Below are 16,026 nucleotides of genomic sequence, written 5' to 3'. Positions count from 1 at the left end.
ACACTTCCCTCCCTACATGGACACATAAAGCCATTCTGACAAGTCTCTACTGCATCTCTTATGTTCATTCTTACCTGACTGGCTAGCTGCACACCTGCCTGCCTGCCTTTATCTTGCCTTATGGTCCTTCTGCCTCCTCCAGCTTCCTGAGTTGGCCAACCTTCCAGGCTTCTCTGGCTGGCTGACTTGGGTCCCTAGGATCTCCTGCCCCCTTGCACCCCAGCCTTGGGATGCATTCAGGTGATTTCTCCCACTTCTACATCCAGGGACCAGCAGGGTGTGACAGGACTTCCCTGAGGGGCTGGCCTTGGTGTGAAAATCAACCACTCTCTCTTGATCCAGGCAAACTCAAAGGTAGGGACAGCAGGTGTGAATGTATAGAAACGCAAAGTGCAGTTTTGACTGAGGTCCTTTAAGCTTGGAGAACCTGTAATAAGGCCAAGGTGGCCATTAGTGATCCAAGTGTTGCTTTGCAAACAAAGCTGAGGATTGAGGATGCCAGTTTGTCAGTAGTCTCCCAGCAAGTCACTGATCCAGGTGTTGTTGCATGCATCTGTTCATGCCAGTAAAAAAAACACCTAATCAGTTGATTTAAAGGAGGGGAGAGATTATCGTGGATCATCGAAATTAATGTATCTGAATCCCTTCAAACGTTTAATTCAGAGCTAAGGTGTGTGTGTGTGTGTGTGTGTGTGTGTGTGTGTGTGTGTGTGTGTGTGTGTGTGTGTGTGTGTGTGCAGGCCTGTGTCTGTGTCTGTGTGTCTTATAGAGGTACAGAGACAAACAGATAGACTGAGGTTTGTAAATGTACCTGTGTGTCAGAATAAACAATAACATAGGCTCTTTAGTATCTGGTCTGTTTTCCATATTAAAGTTATAATTCCACTTCATAATATGCTAACGGGTGAATTCTAGTATATTTGCAGTACTTACCTCAGTTTATTTTATTGAATTTATTTTGAAGGATGTTGTTAAAAATGGATTCTAGAGTGCTCCCAGATAACCATAATCTATTTTTCCCCAATGATCATATATAATTAGAATATAATATCAGAACCAAGATACTGACATTCCACAGAACTTGTTTAGAATTGATGCACTCATTTCTGGATCTGTGTAGATAGTTCTATGTGATTTTATCACTTGTGTAGATTCACCACAGTCATTCTTTCCACAGTTTAGTCAGTCACCTCCTTCTCCAGTCCCTGACAACCCCTAACATGTTCACAATCTCTGAAATTGTCTCATCTGGAAATAGTTCATAAATGGAATCCTATGTTTTGAGGTCACTTTTTTCACTCATCATCATTTATTTGATTTTTTGACATTCATTCAAGGACAATAATTCATACATCATTATTCCTGGGTGGCATTCTATAGTATGGATGTGCCGGTTTTCTGTTTACCCACTAAAGTATACTCCTTTTTTATGTGTGGTAACAGTACTAGATCATGAACTCAGAGGCTGAAACTTAGCTTTTGTGCTCCAGAAAATGGTCTATAATTTGATCCACAGCTCTCCTTCTGGAGAGCTCCTCCAGGACTTTATTTCACGGGCTGGTTTTTTTTTTTTTTTTTTTTTTTTTTTTTTTTTTTTTTGGAACTATAATGCTTTTTATTACCAGAATGTATCAAACACTGATCTTTTTTAACTCTGCAATTCTGCCTCAGATCCCCAGTTTCACAATATCCAAGTAGAAGTTGATTCTGTTGCAGTTTTTCAGAGCAGCATAAAATCTTTAGCTTTCATGGTTCCGATCTATGAGAAGAAACATTGGCCTGAGATACACATGGCCACAAAAGAGCACAAAAAGTATGAATTTGCCCCAAGCACACTGTCTGCGCAGTCCAAGGACCCCATTAGACTCCAAAGGAAGGAAGCTTCCAATCTGAAAATATGAAACATGTTAACTTGTGTTGATTTAACTCAAAAATCAAAATATAATTTCCCAGGATTCTCCTGAGACTCAGGAGTTTTTCAAGTAAATCATCGTGGCATTTGAGAAGAATCACATCTTTGGGGACAGGTCACCCCAACATGCTTTGTGACAGAGGATATGTTACAAAAACTACCATAACCAGTATTCAGCGCTGCCTTCACATTCCCAAAGTCTCCAACTAATCGCCTAGATTGCCCATACAGTGCAATCAGGGCGATACAGTGCGATACAGCGTAACCAGAACACACATAAAACAGATGTGAACAAATACAACCAATTACTTCTCATACTCGAACCAGCTCTGAGACTTGAAGGTCTGTGTTGGAGCATATGGTACTACACTGTGAGCTACGTAAAATAAATAGGTCTGTGTTGCACTGCGGCAGGACATGGGCTATCTACATACGGAGGACACCATCAATGAGGGATCTTCAGCAACTCCTCCCCAGCAGCAACGCTCCCGGCTGACCATGGGGACATTTAGAGATCAACAGGAGCAGTGTGACTCTTTCATCCTTTGGTTCCCAGTCGCGGCGGTGCCCGGATGCCTGCCTGCGGCTTCAGCTACTTGAACGAACAGATCTGACACGTCAGCTGAAGTTTGGCAGTCCAAGAAGTGCACCAACCGCTCCGAAGTAGCCCTCGTGCTCTAAAAACAATGCTTTCAATTGACCTTTTGACCAGTAATCCAATGCATAGGCCAAGAGCTTCATCGAGAGGGTGTTGACGCGTAAGAAGTTTCCGACAAAGACAACTCTGTTTATTTTCTCGTTAACCGCACACATCCGTGCCACAGAGCCAATGTTATTGGTGATGGTGACCAGTGTCGCTCTCGCCAGGTCCTCCTTACTGACGGCCTCACGCTTCTCCTTGTAGATCATATTCCCAAAACTAGATGCTACAGCCCAACCTGGTAGACCAAATCTTTCATAATCTCCTCCGTAAATGTCCCGGACCAGCTTGTCGGCCTGGGTGCTGTCACCTTTGGATGCCATTTCCAGAGCCTCTTCAAAACTTTCACAGCCAGTCAATAAACTGCACAGGCCCAGAAAGGTGCCACCTCCGAGGCTGGTCCCAGTCACACGCTTATAGCTGTCTTTGGAATGCACCGCCAGAATACTGACTCCAGAGCCAATGTTCACCACCAGGAGTGGATAAGGGTCATCCAGGTTAAAAGGCATCTTTTGGCATCGCTCAGGTTCCGAGGCATTGGCAAAATAATAGCACTCTGCTTGCCCATTGAAGCTGACAGAATCTATGTACAGCAAGCCCTTTACAAGGCAGTCAAGTTCATCCAGTTTGTGTAGGTGGAGGTTTCCAATTGTGCGAAAATCTTTTTCAAACTTGTAAGCACCACCTCCGGTAGCACATAGCACCGTGTGTAACGTGGAGAAGTTTTTATCTCTTCCCATTTGGATAAAGGTAGGCAGGTCCTGGGTTGGAAATCTGATAAAGTGCAAGTTCCCCCTTCGCCCAAACAGAGTCAAGTCCTTCAGTTCAAGGTGCACATCCCGGACGCCAGTGGACCCGTAGGCCACATTAGAAGTCAGGTATTTCCGAATACTTTTTAAGCTCTCCACCTCCTCTTGCTCCTCCTCAGCAGTGATATCAATGGGTTCAAAATATGAGAGCTTCACCAGAGTCCCCCCGATGTCCATGCCAAACCACGGGAAAGAGGGCTTCTTGGCATCCTTGATCTTCATGGCGGCGGCCGGAGCGGCGAGCGGCAGCCTCGGGGCCGAGCTCGGGGCGGACGGGCGGCGGCCGGGGCCGCGCGGCCAGGCCCGGCCGGGTCCTCCCCTCAGCCCGGGCGGGGCGGGCCCAGGGCGGGGCGGCGACGCCCGGCCCAGCGCGGGGTGGGGCGGCCGGGCCCGGGCGAGCTGGGGAAGGCCGCCGGCCTCGCCGCTCCGGGGCCCCCCCGCAGCTGCTCCGAACAAAAGGCCCCGGTGCCCCGAGCCGCCGCCGCCGCCGCCGCCGCCACCGCCTCACGGGCTGGTTTTAAACTAGATCATCCAACATCAGCCTACTCTTTAGCTTGTAATATAGGCATGAGCCACTAGCACTTGCAGCTCTTGAATATGTTTGCAATGTTTCTTTGGACAGATAGATAGATAGATAGATAGATAGATAGATAGATAGATAGATAGATAGATAGATAGATAGATAGATAGATAGATAGATAGATAGATAGATAGATAGATAGATAATTGTAAAGATATTGTACAGAGGTGTTACAGTTACGTGAGCAAGGTAATGAGTCAATTTCCTATGAAGCATTGTTATGCTCTCCTTTATTTTTCCCTTACTATCCCTTTCCTCCCCACCTCCGCAACTCCTCCCTCACCTCTTCCATGCACCTCCCCAAAGTTGTAAAGTTCATTATCAACATAATGTTTTGTACATCTCATTGTTACAATGGGTCATCCTATAGCCTTATTTCAGCATTTTGTTATTTCTTTTCCTCTCCCCAAATTAGAAATATATATATGATGCAGGATACTGGAATCAAATACAGTGACAGCAAGCATTGTACCATGGGGGAAGAACATACAAAGAAACAAAAACATGGTTTCCCTTATCTGCAATAATTAGTATATGTCTCGGACAAGCAGAAGAGGTCAAAAGCTATGTACATATGGCCATATAACCTGCTGCTAAGCGAAATGAACCCCAAGATAGGGATACTGAAGTTTCATCTCTGTTGCTGTTCTTTATAATGTACTTATAATGTATTATGTAGGGTTATTTTTTTTGTTTCTTTGTATGTTCTTGGTACAATTGTTTCTTTTTCATTGAACTGATCTTGGGGGTTTGGCTCAGGGTCTGGGTGCTCTACTTGAGCTTTTTGTTCAAGACCACAGACTACTAATAGAGCTACAATCCTACTTTCTTTTTCTTAAATTGTAATCATGATGTACAGAGGGGTTACAGTTACATAAGTCAGGTCATGAGTACATTTCTTTTTGAACAGTGTCATCCACTCCCCAACTCCTAGTTTTTTTCTCTCCCAACCTCCCCTTCTTTTTTGATCAGTTGTGGGGCTTGAACTATGAGCCTGGGTACTATCCCTGAGCTGTTCAGATTGAGGCAAATGTTCTACCACTTGAGCCACAGGGCCACTTCTGGATTTCTGGTGGTTAATTGGAGATAAGAGTCTCACAAACTTTCCCAGGTCATTTCTAGTATAGTGTCTAGTGAATATCACTGCTGAATTACTTCAACTTTTGTCCCACCATTTCTTTTCTTCTTATTCCTCTTCCCAAATCAAAAGAACTTACATATAAGACAAAAGGTACAGAAATATAAAAGAGTAACAAAGGGGAAGAACTGAAATAAAAGAACCAGAAAATATGCACATAGCTATTGAGTGAGACCTTATGATCTTCTCTTAAGAATATCTTTCTTTGGTCTAACTGTGTCAATATTGAGTGCTGTTTAATTAATTATGTCCAAGTGTAATTTTTGTCTTTTATTATACCTTGGGTTTTATAGCCACATTCCAATTATTACAGAAGAGTGAAACCATGCAACCTGTTTCTTTTTGGTCTGGCTTACATCACTTAATATAACTTTTTCAAGTCTTTCCATTTCCTTAGGAATGAGGCAATGTCATTCTCTCTCATGGAAAGACAAAATTCCATTTTGTATAATGTAAAAATGTGTGTTTTTATGTGTGTTTCTGCACATGAACACTTGCAAAAGTAGCATCTTCTTCTTTCACTCATGTTTTGCTCAAGGTTGGAGCTCTATCACTTAAACCATAACTACTCTGGCTTTTTGGACAGTTAATTGGAGATGGGCTCACACCTGTTATCCTAGGTTCTCAGAAGACTGAGATTTAAGGATTATGGTTTGAAGCCATCCTGGGCAGGAAAGCCAGTGAGACTCTTCTGTCAAATTTTTACACATTTACAGAAAATACAAATGCTAGCTATGTGTCACTGGCTCACATGCATAATCCTATCTACTTGTAATGCAGAGATAGGGAAAATTATCTTTCAAGGCTAACCAATATAGTGCGTTTTAGACACTCAACAGAGAGCTTCCCCCTGGTGGTCAACATCTGTTATTCTACATATGATGGGAAGCCTAAAATAAGCCCATCACAATACAAGTGCACCCCTGGGCAAGAATTGTGACTCTCATCATAAAATTAAACAAGAACAGCAACAGAAAAATAGTCAGGCATTGTTGGCCCATGGCAGTATTCCCAACTACTCAAGAGGCTGATATCTGAGGCTTTTGGTTGGAAACCAAAAGTCAGACCAATAGAAAAGTCAGTGAGACTCTTATGGCCAATTAACTGCCAAAAGTCAATAGTTGTTCTGTGTCTCATATAGCAGAGCACTAAACCTTAAACAAAATATCTCAGGGACAGTGTCCAGACCTTCATTGCAAACCCCAGGTTGGCATTAAAAAAAACAACACAGCACAATAAAAGCCTGGAATTGTGGCTCATTTGTAAGAGAGCTTACCTAACAAATACAATGTCCTGAATTAAAGCCCTAGTACTGCAAAAATAAATAAGAAAAAAGTGCTATGAATATTCACATAGAGTTTTCTACCTTAATATGAATTCACTTTTTCATGTTAAATACCCAGAAGAGCAATTGCCAGGCCGGATGTTAAGTGTATCTTGTCTGGGTAAGTGTTGTCTGGGTTGGATGATAAGAATATTTTTAGTGCTAAAAGAAACTGCCAGGAAGTGAAAGTATGGCTTTGGAGGTAAAACCTCAACTGTGAGTGAAAAAGCTGAGAAAGAATGTGAGGCCTTGCATTCAATCCCCAGTAACTACACTACACACATACACCCCCCACCACACACACACACACACAGAGCAAACCTAGCTACCCAGGAGGCTGAGATGTGAGGGTAGGAAGGAAGTTTCATGAGAACCTCTTGTTTCCACTTAATCACCAAAAGCTGGAAGTGGAGCTTCAGCTCAAGTGCTAGATCATTAGCCTTGAGGAAAAATGCTAAGGGACAGGCCCAGACCTGAGTTTAAGCTCCAGGAATTACACCAATATGAAAATATTTTCTTTTTAAAATTTTTATTTTATTGTAAAGATGCTGTACATGTTGATCCATTGTAACAATAAGAAATACAAGACACTATGTTGAAAACAATTTTGGGTGTGGGGGGAGGTGTTCAGGAGGTGGGGATGGAAGGGATGGTAAGGGAAAAACAAAGGGGGAAGTAAGCAAAGCTTGATAGGAAATGTACTCATTACCTTACTCATGTAACTGTAACCCCTCTGTACAGTATCTTTACAATAAAAAAATGTAAAAATGTGCTATACAGAGGGGTTACAGTTACATAAGAAGGTAATGAGTACATTTCACTTCTGATCTTTTAATTTTTTATTGTAAAGATACTGTACAGACCAGTTACAGTTACATGAGTAAGGTAAAGAGAACATTTCTTATAGAGTATCGTTACCCCCCTTTGTTTTCCCCTACTATCCCTTCCCTGTGTTTCGTGACTCATCTAAGAAATTTTCAGCAGTCTCTACTAGGTACTGAAGACTTTTTCTTTTTCTGTTTTCTTTTTCGGTTAGGGCCTGAACTCAGGGCCAGGGTCCTATCCCTGAACTTTTTTGCTCCAGGTTAGCACTTTACCACTTTGAGCCAAAGCACCACTTGGAGCTTTCTTGGGTTTAATTAGAGATAAGAGACTCATGGACTTTTCTGCCTTCAAATTGCGATCCTCATTCAGATCTCAGACTCCTGACTAGCTACATTTACAAGGGTTAACTACTGGTGCCCATCTTGAAGATTTTTTCATTTGCTGTCTTCTAGAAGCATAATAGTTTTAGTTTAATAATTATAGTTTATATAAGTATAGTTCTTAAATTTTACAGTTTTATAATTCATTTTCATAAGGTAGAATGAATCTTTTTTATTTTTAAAATTTTATTAGCATATATGAATTGGCAAATTGAGGTTTATTATGCTTTTAAGATTCATGCTTGCAATACTTTGACAATATTAATTCCATATTTTTCTTTCCTTTTTCTTTTTCTACTTTTTGGTGGCCAAAGCATTTAACATTAAGTGCCTCATATACACTGAACTGGCATTATACCAAACAAGCTACAATTCCAGCCCTGCTTGTTTTTTCTTTTGCTGGAGCCAAAAAAAACAAAAACAAAAACAGAAAATCAGCAAATAAAACACATGGAGTATTTTCTGCTCAGGTTTTCTTAGAACTTATATTCTCCATATTTCAGTTTCCCGTAGCTAAATTGTAGGTGTAAGCTATAGACACCTGGCTTATTCTATTCTTTCCTAACCCTTTTCTCCTGTTGTTTCAGTTTTCAGTACATTTCATTGTTATTTTCATAATACATAAAACCTACTTTCATTCCTGATTTATACTGTCTCATAAGTCAGGTAATGAGTACATTTCTCTTTATCCAGTGGCACCCCATTCTTCTCTCTCTCCCAATTTTTCCTTCCCCTCCCACATAGATATTTTGAGGGACCTGGGGCATCAACTCAAGGCCTGGACCCTGTCCCTGAGTTATCTGCTCATGTATTGCACACTACCACTTGAGATCCAGCTACAATTCCAGTATTTGGGGACATTAATTAGAGATTACAATCTCACAAATTTATTACCCAGGGCTGCCTTTGAAGTTGATCCTCAGATCTCAGCCCTATGAATAGTAAGGATTAGAGGCAGAAGCCATCAGTGCCCAGCCTTAAACACAAAATTGTTGAAATGGGTGTTAAACCAGATTTTGCCCTCCTTGGACAACTTAGCTGCTCTTTTCTAGAAGACTATATATTATGTGACATCATCATTTGTTAAAAGTTATTCTTATGCTGAAGAAATCTGATAATGGAAAACTAGACAACAAAAGCTCTTAGGGATGGTTGAGACATTGTAAATTCTAAAATGTCATGAGGAAGAATATCACACATGATGCTTAAATGGGGGTGCAGGCTGACCCATTGTGATGATGAGATGTACAGGACACTATACTGAAAATGAACGTTACAATGTGGGGGGGGGGGGATGAGTTGGGGAGGCGGGTAAGGAAGTGATGGTAGGGGGAAAATAAAGGAGAAGGTAACAATGCTCGTTATGAAATGTGCTCATTGCCCTATTCATGTAACTGTAACCCCTCTGAACAACATTTTTACAATGAAAAAAAACTCAGAAAAAAGAATATCAACCATGAATTTTCCAGATGGGCTGGTGTTAGAAATAAAGCTGGGAAAACTTCAGTTTTATATACACATTTTAGATCAAATGTGATATATGTATATTTCATTTATATTCATATACATATATAATATATGGATATGTGAAATGTATTTATACTTCTTATGTAAATTTATGTATATATACTCATATTTTTATGTAAATATATACATATATGTAATTGTTTCCATATAAGATTTGGAAAACTTGGATTTGGAGGCAGGGCTCAAGTGGTAGAGTTGCCCCTTGAGCAAAACAAATAAGGGAGAACCTGAAGCTCTCAGTTCAGACATCAATGCCACAAAAATGGAGCAGAGGCAGAAGCAGAAGGAGGAGAAAAAGAAGGAGGAGGAGGAGGAGGAGGAGGAGGAGGAGGAGGAGGAGATGAAACAGCCTAAAGTCACTTAGCTGAGATGTGCAAACATCATCACTGTTCTCAAGATTTAGCCGTATGTAAATTTGTATTTTAGCCAAATGCTTTCTCACTGTATATAAATTCCTTAAAAGTGTGTGTGTGTGTGTGAGAGAGAGAGAGACAGACAGACAGACAGACAGAGCGAGAGAGACAGAGAGAGGGAGAGAGAGAACACTCACGTGCTAACTACTACATGTTATAACTTCCGATATAAGCAATTTATTTTCAAGTTCTTGCTCCACTCGAGCACTACAGCCCCACAGAAAAATACCCAGGGATCTGTAATGGGTCTGAGGAAGTAGCATGATTGAAAGGGGCAAACAGGGGATTTGAATTTGGAAGCATCTCCAGCGCAACCAGAATTGGAGAGTCTCCTGCCTGGAGGGCAAGATACAGCTCTGCCCATTAATTATGCAGAAAGATGAAAATGATGCTTTATATAAATCTGGGAAGCTGATAGTAATAGGAGGGCTAAGATGGTACAGGTGGGAATGGGGAAACCAAGTCTGATCTTCCTTCTGCAAATATCATCAACAAGTTTGGACTGCAGGTTTCAAGATCAGCAGACACCAATGCCCAGGACTAGAGATCCAAGCAATCACCAGGCTCCCCAAACTGGCACTGAGTGTCAGTCATCAGCCCTCTGTGCCTGTGTGGACACCTCCCTTCCATGAACCCTGGGATGTTGATGTATAGTATTGACTTTTGGGAAGGTACCATCCTCTGCTTACACTGTAAACCAAGTCCTCCACTCTAACTGTAGCTTTTCTTGTAGAATCTCTTAACTTGAAAAAGTAATAATCTATTCATAGTTTTCTGAAAATTTGTAAAATAATTGAATGCTGAATTGTATCTCATGTCATTTCTTTATCCTGTTTTACATAGTATCAATTAAATATTTGTTTAGCCTGTGTAGCAATGGTAAAATTGAACATTACACCTTGACAGATTCTCTTCTTATCTTTTATTGAAGTTATTTTTGTGAAAGTTGCTTAAAGATCAAAGTCTGTAGTTTTGTTTTTGTTGTTATTGGTGTTAATATAATTCCACAGTCACAAAATAATATGGCAAGTTATGCAAACTAAGTAAGAGAGCTAAGCCTCTGTGAGCATATCACAACTTGAATTTTAGGAGACTCTCACCATTTGCAGAACTAGTCAGAGTGGCTCACTGTGCATCATTGGTTTGCACAAATGTGTTTGATCTTGGGATAAGAGTTCAAGTCTCCTGATTTCCAAGCTGTGCAGAAAACAGTTAAAGCAGCAGACCTGAAAAGCTCTACTTTGAAAGACCTCATGGCAAAGCAAATCTCAGGATGGGTATGGAGCTTAGATTTGGAGAATACTCACACCAAAATTAACTAGGCTTTAAAAGACTGTTCAGTTGTGCTCAAGCCTTTTGTGGCTATGCTGTGATTTCCTAGTAGGAGTCTGACATTGTGTAAAATGGTTGGCAGGGCTGTCCACATGACCAGTCACAAATAATTTCTCAGGAACTGAATTTCAAACAAGCTTCTCTGACAGACAACATTTCATTTGTGTTGTTAGGACATGCTGCTGAAGCAAGAGCACATCCTGTGTGACTACTGGGAGAGACCTCTTTGAAGTCTACTATCAATATATAGCCACTCTTGCTTTTGAAAATTCAGGTTTGTAACATGTATTATTCTTTGCCTTTTAATTTTTTGCCTTTGTGTGTTAATACTCCTCAAGAGAGTTTCTTGTAAACAGCATACACTATTTTTTCAAGACTATGAACTGAGAGCATGGCTAAACAGAAGGCCATCTTTCTCAGGAAAGCTTAAAAGGTAGAATATTTTGTAAATACCTTTTCATGCTTTTATGTTGACAATTTAACCTGAAAGTAATTATTGGGAATTTTAGTATTTTATATTTTTTTTGGCAGTTTCTCACTCTTGGTTACCTTGTCTTGCATTACTGCAGGGTGCATAAATATTTGGACTTATTTAGAGTTTTGATTATACTGTGTGTAGTTTGCTTCAAAGTCATTCTAGGTATGAAAATATATGTATATAAATAATCTTAGTCTATGTTGTCATTGCTTTTTTGACTTCTACTATATTGGAGAGAAGGTGTCTTCATTCAAGTTTTCCTTTTATCTACTTACTTTGGGAATGTGATTTGCTTTGGTGGTACTGAGGTTTGAACTCAGAGCTTTGAGTCTGGTAGGCAGTTGTTCTACCAATTGAACCACACATCCAGCTGTTGAAATACAACTTTCTCATCTATTTTTTTTATATAGATAGACACCCTTTCCAGATGATGTTATATATTTTCCTTCAACAATTCAACATGATTTAAAATAGCACAAGAAAAGATATGTATATTATATTCACCCTGACTCTTACATGTTTCTTGGTTTTCTTTCTAAAGTTCCAAGTCTCCTTTTGGTATTCTCTCCTTTTGTATGAAAAACTTCCTTTAACTGCTCATAATAATGATACATCAGCTTAGCAAAACTTTTCTAAATCTTCTGTCATCTAAGAATGTCTTTCTGCTCCCACAATTCCTGAAGGATAGTTTCCCACACCTGGAACTTAGAGTTGACAGTCCTTTAGTTTTACCACTTGAAAAATGTATCACTTCCTTCTAGACTTTTGGGAATTCAGAGGAGAAATATGCTAGCATTAAAATCAGTGTTCCTCTGTAGGGAATATATTTATCTTGCTATGAGGAGTTTTATATCAATTTTCATAAGTTATTTATGCTGTGTCTTGCTATGGATGTTTTGGGTATTTGTCTATTACTAGAAGTCAGATTGAAGCTGAGAAGTTGCCACACAAATGTACAGATTTTTAGATCTGAAAACATGGTGATTCAAACTGGTATAATTTTTTTCTTTTCCCAGTATATACCATCAAAATTTAATCTCTGAGGTGACTGGAGCTTGAGGCACGTGAGCCAATGTCACTGCAAGAGTGTGACCAGGAGCATCCTAGGTAGTTAATAACAGCTCTTCAAATCTGCAATTTAAAAATGCTCCCCAAGAAAACTGCAATACCAAAAAAGAAAAAGAGAATGGAAATTCTGCTGACAAAGTGGAAGGAGCAGTGCAGGAAGGATTTGAAGTAGAAAAAGTAGTGGGCCGAGGAGTAATCCATGGTCAGGTAGAATATCTCCTGAAATGGAAGGGCTATTCAGATGTGCATAATACCTGGGAACCCGAAGACAGTCTGCACTGTGCTGACTTATCTGCCAGTGAATGTGATGTTAGTGCATCAAATGATAGAAGGGATGCTGATGACAACCCAAGAGGCTTTTCTAGGGGTCTTGAGCCTGAACAAATACTTGGTATCACAGAACAAAATGGAGAAATGATGTTCCTCATAAAGTGGAAACATTCACATGAAGCTGACTTGGTGCTGGTAAAAGAGGCTAATATTAAATGCCCTCATATTGTAATTGCTTTTTATGAACAGAGACTCTATTGGCCTAGACGATAAAACACAATAATTGTGGCCATTATATAGGTATATACATTATTTGTGTATATACATATTCATAAATCTGTGTCTATACATATGCAATCTGAGTTTTGATTTTGAATTAATGATTTGAAACAATAACTGCATTCTAATAAAATAAAGTTGGATATTTTGGTGTTGAAAGTATTTGTGTCAATTTGGGGATTTTTTTTTTTGCATCAAATATAATAAAGGCTTTCTGGCCTGAATTTCTCTATAAGAAGAGAATATTTACTACCATACTATATTTCTTTGGTATTATAGAATTGGGTTTTAATTGTTATGTAAATACTTATTCAGAACAACTTGCCTTTAACTGCTATGTTGAAAGACGATGCAAATTTGGTGTTAATTTTTTTAATTTCGTTGACAATTTTTTATTCAGTTTTCGCTTATTTGGAGATGCTGACCACCGCACCCAGCCTATATGCAAGGCAAATTATCTATCATCACTGGCTCTTGAATTTTTTAGTACACTGTCTCAGGGAAGTGAAGGCTGGCATTAATCTGTTAGGCAGCCAGGACTTTAGGTCCTGTACCTCTGCCATTAGTATGTAAATGCAATAGGTTGTTTGTAATTTTTTCTGAAAGGAAAGTCTTTCACTAACAAAATTATGGAATATAGTTTATTGCCAAAATTAAGATAAATCTTTATTCCTTTTAATTAGTTAAGCAACACTAAGTGGACATTGAAAAATAACTATAGTAAACAATTACTTTACAGTATATTGGAGGGTGTATACTGAAAGCTCATGGATTTTAGGGTATGTAAATGTGTTCTTGTGGAACTGTAACCATATTCTCAGGGATTTTGACAATTTAGGGCCTGTTAGCCTAAAGGAGTAAAGATAATTTCATAATCATTGGCTTGCATGCTTTTTCATTATGCCAATTCATTCCTTATATGTAGACTCAATCTTATTCATTACTGAGTTAGTAGTAGTTTGACAAAAGCTAGAAAAACATCTTTGTAGTAATCAGAATACTACCTCACTGTATATTGTTTATTTAATTTTAAGTAATGGTAAACAGTGGTCTTTACAAAAATATGAGCCAGGCCTGGTGGCTCATGCCCCTCAGGAAGTTGTGATCACAGGATCTAATCTGGAAGCCAGTTCAAATTAGGAAAGTCCCTTAGATATGTAATTGTCTACACTTAACTACCAAAAATGCTGGAAGTGTAACTGTGGCTCAAATGATAAAGATCTATCTTGAGCAGAAAATCTCTAGGACAGTGTCTGCGTCTTGAGATCAAGGCCAGAGACTGGCACACTCGAAAAAATATTAAAGAATATCTTTCCTCATGCTCTGCTCTGAGATCATTCTTTCATTCTGCTTGGAAGGATAAAGGGCCCCTGGCAGACTGTGTGGAAGTCCTGGTTTATATTGTGACTCTATGTATATCCTAAGGTAAAGGTGGACCTTCCTTCTATTTGGAAAGGGGTTAAATACTGAGGAGGTACTAAGGTGACTCCACTTTAGCTCTTTATGAGATTTAGGAAACACTGGCATGGGAAAGAAATCTTTGGGTGTCTTCGTGTTTTACCTTCATTTTCTAAATGATCTTAGGCAATAGATCATGTTATTATTATTTGTTCTTCATTATATATTAGTTTTCTGTGTCAGAAACTATCTGTGGTCAAGTTGGGGAAAACATTGTAGATCAATAAAAAAGATGGAAACAGGGATGGTGTGAGTACATGAAGTCTAGTTTATATAGACAAATTTTTTATGTTTTTATTGTAAAAATAGTATACAGAGGGGTTACAGTTACATAAGTACAGTAATGAGTACATTTCCTATCAAACATTGCTACCTCCTCCTTTGTTTTTCCCCTACCATCCCTACCCTCCCTACCTCTCCAACTCCTCCCTTCCCCCACGTTGTAATTAACTAAATTAGAAATGTGTGCTCCGAAACCTATTAAAGTCCTTCACAGAATATAGGTGTTTAATGTTAGAACAATGTATTTGGAACAATCAAGATAAAAACAAATGTGTCCATGTTAAATCATTGCTTATATTGGTTTATAAATTTATGTTTTTGTTAACATCCATATTTGTACCAGGAAATTCCAATTTAGCATACTCATTTTCTCATATAACACATCATGATCAGAGGCATTTTTATCATATTACACCTCTCACATATAGACCTTTACACACCAGTGTCATTGTTTCTTATTCCTCAGATTTCACTTCATAAAGTTGCTTGAGGTATCCATATCTGAGTATGTCTCATTTCTGACCAGAAGTGGACCCTGCCACAATCCATATCCAACTCCCAGAAGGAATCTTAAAGACAATATTCTCCAGTGCTGACACCCTACCCCGATTCTGCCACACTGGCTTTTCTGTCCCTCATGGGGAACCCTTGGGTATGAAGCCAGAGACAATGGGTCCTATATAAATGCAGGGTGCCAACCATGGCCTTATCCCAGAGCAGGCTCATGATGCAGGTGTACAGAACAATTCAGGCCACTGGGAAGCAATTCCCTTCTCTGCATGCTATGTCTGTCCGCAATAAGCTTGTTGGAATAAGACTAACTCAAGACTCCTGGTTAGATACAAGTTATGATTGGATATATCTAAAGCCAATAATTTCTTAGTTCTTAAACATGGGGTCTTGGCGGAGACTGGGAGGAAGACCTTCCACGGAGACCAAGGGGCAGGAGCCAGAGGAGGCAGCAGTCAAGCGGGCACTGGGCTGTCCGAGGTTGTGGCACCTCAAGGTGGCGAAGTGATCACTGGGGACGAGGACTGGAGAGTTGCGCCCACTGCACAGGGCACCCCTTCCCAGCCCCTGCACCATGAGCTGGAGCACAGAGCTCTGGGGCCTTGTCCTTTGTAGATAAAGGGCTCCACTGCCCAGCTGCCTCCCCACCATGCTTCTTCTCCTCATGGCACCCATTTTTTGGTGTATTGTTTAAAAGTCATCTTCAAGAGGGGGGGACCAAGATGGTGACGGGGCAATAGA

The 16,026-nt window shown here is 39.9% G+C and overlaps 1 protein-coding gene across 1 annotated transcript; it reads right to left on the bottom strand.

Annotated features, from left to right (window-relative positions):
• Positions 1–1,597: 1,597 nt before the first annotated feature.
• Positions 1,598–3,735, bottom strand: LOC122112059 (pantothenate kinase 3). Its single transcript, XM_042684893.1, has one exon. It carries the CDS (start codon positions 3,641–3,643, stop codon positions 2,531–2,533), a length of 1,113 nt encoding a protein of 370 aa, XP_042540827.1. The 5' UTR covers positions 3,644–3,735; the 3' UTR covers positions 1,598–2,530.
• Positions 3,736–16,026: the final 12,291 nt, after the last annotated feature.

Source organism: Dipodomys spectabilis, unplaced genomic scaffold (genome assembly GCF_019054845.1).
Source record: "Dipodomys spectabilis isolate Male_0828 unplaced genomic scaffold, ASM1905484v1 ptg000091l, whole genome shotgun sequence".
NCBI classification, from domain to species: Eukaryota; Metazoa; Chordata; class Mammalia; order Rodentia; family Heteromyidae; genus Dipodomys; species Dipodomys spectabilis.
This window is presented reverse-complemented; position numbering and strand designations above follow the sequence as displayed.